This window comes from Polistes canadensis, unplaced genomic scaffold (genome assembly GCF_001313835.1).
Source record: "Polistes canadensis isolate GaletaPanama2010 unplaced genomic scaffold, ASM131383v1 scaffold_98, whole genome shotgun sequence".
NCBI classification, from domain to species: Eukaryota; Metazoa; Arthropoda; class Insecta; order Hymenoptera; family Vespidae; genus Polistes; species Polistes canadensis.
This window is the reverse complement of record NW_014569645.1, coordinates 359,747-365,166: the sequence shown is the minus strand read 5'-3', so window position 1 is coordinate 365,166 and position 5,420 is coordinate 359,747. Positions and strand designations below refer to the sequence as shown.

The following is a 5,420-nucleotide window of genomic DNA, read 5'->3' as shown; positions in this document are numbered from 1 at the left end:
TTAATTTTTCTGTTCTATATAATGCAATTTAAAAAAGTATTTCGTAATAATTAATAGATATTATTTTTTGTAGTCACTTAATATTTGTACTTTTCCTATTTCTTTATTTTTATATATATTTTATGTAAATGTAAAATCACGCGTTTAAATTTTATTTTATTGCAACGGTAAATAGAGATTTGATTAAAATAAATAGAGAATTCAGTTGAAAAGTGCATCTGTGAATTGGACGATTAATGTCAGGCAGTTGTATCACTTTTTTGACTGTATGACTAATATAGTTTTCTTTTTGTTACAGGTGATCATCGTTGGATTTTACAACAAATCTTTGAGATTTGTTCTATTTGAATGCTTTAAATGTATACTTTTTGAAATATATGTATAAATGCATTTTTGAAGGCACACACATTTTTCACACTAAAAATTAAATACAATTATTTAAAATTTTATAATAAATATATAAATTCAAATATTTCTATAGATATTTACCAAAGATAAAAATAGAATAATAAGGATTTCGTCAAGAATTTTTCTTTTTTACAAGTTAGATATTACTTCTAGTTAGAAATATTACTTAATTATTAAAAGAATGCAGAGTTTACTACTTTTTTTAGTGTGAAATTTGTTTGTTTCAATTGACTGTGAGCAAAGCAGTCTTTGAGTTCGCTTTAGAGTCAGTGATCGGGTACAAAACAATTTAAAATCGAACGCGAATTAGAGTCAGTGTTGTTCGCCGTTTAATAAAATTTCGGTTTCGCGATAAGAAACTCATCTATAGTTTCTTATTCTCGTTAATAACGCGTTATTAGATTCACGCGAGATGCATCACCATGGTGCCACTGAGCTGCATCCCATTAGAATGCATTGTAAGTATTCATTTTTATTTATATTGTATTCGATTTTTTTTTATACGATTTTGGATCATATCCCAGATAACTTATCGTTATATTCTATTTTGTTTTAGAGATATGACGAAGGACTTCTTTCTCATCGTTAGTTTACAATACTAGTTGCTAAGTAGGAGTGTTTTGGAGCCATCGCAGAACTTCTAATGCTATTGTTCATATTTCATATATGCGGCATTTTAATTTTAAAATGTCACATATGTGTGATATAACAGCTAGTAACGAGTGAGTACAAAAATTTGAAATCCCTCCAATGGTCAATTATGCCGAGGAAGAAAGATCCTAATCGGCACGAGCTACTGATAGTAATTGCTTAAATTATTTATTGATGAGCACATGAGTAATTTCGATAAAGGAATTCCTCATGAAAATTGTATATTCTATCGTCTATTTTTATAGTTCAGGATAGGTTTCCTCCTCTCGTTGATTAAATTCATGTATTTAACAGGGCAATTAATAATTAAATTTTTTTTTTTTACACTTCTTTAACTCTTGTTGAGGTGATTGTTTTCTATCCTATTATTTAGTTAAAAGTTTAGAAATTATTTATTAGCCCGCGTAATATTATATTTTAAAAACATAAAATTATTTTAATTTGCTGCGCGAGCTGTTTAAATTCGACTTATATCGATTCTAAATAATTCGGAAATTATCGTTCGTTTCTCGCGAGATATTGTTCAAAAAAATAGATAACTAATTATTAAAAGTATTATTTTTCTATTAAGCCTTTTTCAAATTGGTTTAGATAGTATTTTAACTTTTATCGAAAGTCGATATAATTATACTATTTTATCGATAATTGATACGATTATAGAACCTTATCAATTGTCGATAAAATGTATATTATATTACCGAATTTGTTTCAATATCATTATTTTGTAGAAATAAACTTTTGCAGTAGTAATTGTATTTGATTACTATAAAATTATTTTCCAAGAATCTTTCTTTAATAAATCGATCGCGTTCGTAGGAAACGTTTAGTCGAAACTTCCCTGTAAATTTTCAAATGATTGCAGCAATATGTGAAATATGTTTTTGCATAAAAATCTGCTGACTAATGATAGATATCTTGAATAAGATTTGCCATAAAATTTATCCGTTATCTTTTCGGTAACAAAACTGGTAATCGAACTTGTAGATAAAGATGTTAGATTTAAACGACGCTGGTGGTTTTATATGTAAGTAAGTAAGTACATATATGTATGTCTCGTCGATAAATACCGATGAACGGAACGAGCTTATAAAGTAAACTGATAAAGGCAACTATCGTTCAGTCCCGATCCGTGCGTTCTCGGTCATTGCTGTTTGAACAATCATGTGTTTTTCTATACCGTTCCATCTATCTTTAACTATCCTACAAATTTTTTGATTCAAGTATCAATTGATAGAATAAAAAACCGACTACAACTATTAGACAAGTTAACAAACGGAATAAAATAAGAGTAAGTCTATGAGAAAAAGAATAACTCACGAAATATCAAGGTAAACAGTTACGAGTGAAAGCTATTCTAGAAGCGAGAGCAAAGACCGCCATCTCTCAGGTGATTTGTTTTATTGACTAGTGTTATATATGCACCCAACCCTTTCTCTCCATCCCGTTGAACCTTCTGTCGCGCTAAATTTAAAAATAATCTTTCGGTATGTAGAGTACGTTTGTATACTGCGTTGCAACATATATTTTGTTCATTTCAAGATGTTCATTTTCCGATTACAATGCTGGAAATTAAATTGGTCTAAGGGTACTTCATATCTTCGAGCCGGGCCTGTCTATTATCTTTTTCAATTATAATAATCGAAGCTTTATATACGATTGTCGAATCATTTAATATTTCCGATGATCTTTCTTTTGAAGTATATCGTACGTTTGACCTTATCAGAAATCATCGTTCTTCTACTTCTTCTCTTCCTCCTCCTCCTCCTCCTCTTTCTTTTTCTTCATTGTCATCATTATGCATCCATTCTTATTTTCGTTCTTTATCGACTCGCCTCAGTATGCAATAAGTCAATTTACGTAATTCTTTCTTCGTATATGTAATTTTGCAGAGGACAATTGAAAATAAGAAACCGAATAAAAGCTTTTATTTTTGTAATGGAGAACTATACTTCGGATTCGAGTGATTCAGATGGCAACTCAAGAACTTTAGATTTGTCATATTTGATGCTTGACAGTTACATATTGGACGAACATTTTGTCATGATGAAAAGTCCCGAACATGTGGATACCATTTTGGTTCATCAAAATCGTATTAACATTATTCCACCTAGCATTAGTCGATTTACCAATTTGAATGCATTGGACATATCAAATAGCGGTTTAAACCGAATTCCGGATTTCCTTGGTGATTGTCCATTGACCTGTTTAATCGCTAGGAATAATAATTTAACTAACGATTCTTTGCCAAAAAGCTTCGACAATTTACCCGGTCTGCGTGAGCTCAATTTAAGTGGGAACAGATTAAGAGAATTTCCTGAACAAATACTTGATCTCCACGAGCTCAAGTATCTTTATCTCGGTGGAAATCAAATTACAGGGATCAACAAGGATCTATGGAAATTACAACGGTATCCTGATACACAGCTTTCTATTATAAGAAAAACAAAATAAATCAAATAGTATAAATAATAGTAATGATAATGTGTGCAATATGATGAACAATAACATCATAATTAATTGTCTTTTTCGACAGATTGCAAGTACTTTCAATAGGAGGTAACAGACTGACCGAAGTTCCCTCGACATTAGGTCAATTAAAATCATTACAAGCCTTGGTACTCTGCGATAATATGATAGAGAGTTTGCCGAGTTCAATAGCAAATCTAACGAATCTTAAATCCCTCCTACTACATAAGAACAGATTGAAAACGTTGCCTACGGAAATTATCACGCTGAGATGTTTGACAGAGGTTAAATACAAATCTAACCTAAATTATTATCGTACATTCATATATATATAGGGTGTCTTAGTTCGTATTTCTTTTCTTTTAATATAAAAAGAATAGTCTAATATATTTATTTTTCTTCTTATATCGTGTTCCATGCAAGATAAATAATTAGGTTTTTCGTTTTAAATGTATAAAGTGTGTGCATATGGGACACTGCTTATACTAATTCTTTCTATCTTTCTTTCTTTCTAATGTATGCCTGTTTACATGCTCTTATTCTTTGTAGAACTAGCATTACTTGAATTATATCATGTATTCTTATCGTTCGTCTTATCTTGTTAGTAGCAAACACCTTATGCATAGCTCGTATTAATACATAAGTATATATGTATTACGTATAGTGTTCGTTTTATCGTTTTTTAGCTTTCTCTGAGAGATAATCCTCTTGTGGTCAGATTCGTATCGGACATGACGCACAATCCTCCCTCCTTATTGGAGTTGGCCGCACGAATTATTAAAATGAACGATATGCAATACGACGAAGAACACATTCCTAAAAATCTTGTGGAATATTTGAACAGTGGACACCGTTGTGTGAACCCTAAGTGTAAAGGTCAGGGATTCATTATTTCTCAATTTTTCCAATATTACAAAGGTTGTATGATTATTTCGTCATACACTATCATAATATGTTATATTTACAATATATAGGATGTCATTTTATCTAATAAGAATACTTGAAATACATTTTATATTCTCACTTTCTGTCGAGTACACCCAGTACACACGGGCACGCGCACTTTCACGAACAAAATCAACCACAGATGCATAAAATTTTTCTTCATTTGTTTTTTTTTTTAAAACAATAATATAAAATATTAAATTTATTTTTGTTTTTTTTGTACAGGTGTATTTTTCAATAATCGCGTTGAACATGTAAAATTCGTTGATTTTTGTGGAAAGTATCGTTTACCATTACTTCAATACCTCTGTAGCAGTAATTGCATCGGACCTCGTGACGGTGAAGAGGAAGTTGTTAGTGGAGCGATGATAAGGAAAGTATTGCTTGGCTGATTATTATCATATATTTCTAGGAAAATGTATTTTCTACTCTGTCTCCTCACACGATTCTCATCTTTTTACGGAAGGGTGTTGCGACAAGTTTTGCGCATCAATTTTGACTAAAAATTCATAATTTAACCAAAAAGAAATGAATTATTTTCAACCTCAGGGTTACCTCAGGGGGTTCCAAATTTTAAATGAATAATAAATATAATTAAATGAATTCAACTAATTATAATAATTAGTGAGATGGATTAACGAATAATGGAATTAAAAAATGATCATCTAGAAGATTAATTTTGTACCAATAAAAAATTTGAAAAGCACAAAAAGAAAAGTGTAAATTTTATTAACGAAATATCGAATATGACCTACAAAAGGATTAATAATTAGGAGTAGAAATAGTAAAATATGAACGATAAAAGGGTTAATAACTTGTAATTTAAGACCTGTATAAGAGAGAATGTTTTAATAATAATATTATAATAATAATTATCATTTGTGTGTATATGTATTAATCAGCAACGACAACGAAAAAATCAAGTTCGAATTAAATAGCATCTTTGTCAA

At 30.1% G+C, this 5,420-nt stretch overlaps 1 protein-coding gene across 2 annotated transcripts; it reads left to right on the top strand.

Annotated features, from left to right (window-relative positions):
- Nucleotides 1-2,158: 2,158 nt before the first annotated feature.
- On the top strand, nt 2,159-5,420 carry LOC106787308 (leucine-rich repeat-containing protein 58). Of its 2 annotated transcripts, XM_014749559.1 has the most exons (5): nt 2,159-2,446; nt 2,949-3,467; nt 3,593-3,809; nt 4,212-4,401; nt 4,696-4,862. In XM_014749559.1, exons 2-5 carry the CDS (start codon nt 2,995-2,997, stop codon nt 4,860-4,862), a joined length of 1,047 nt encoding a protein of 348 aa, XP_014605045.1. In that variant the 5' UTR covers nt 2,159-2,446; nt 2,949-2,994. The 2 variants fall into 2 exon arrangements, with proteins under 2 accessions (XP_014605045.1, XP_014605044.1); XM_014749558.1 differs by lacking the exon at nt 2,159-2,446 and having other exon boundaries at nt 2,995-3,467; nt 4,696-5,420.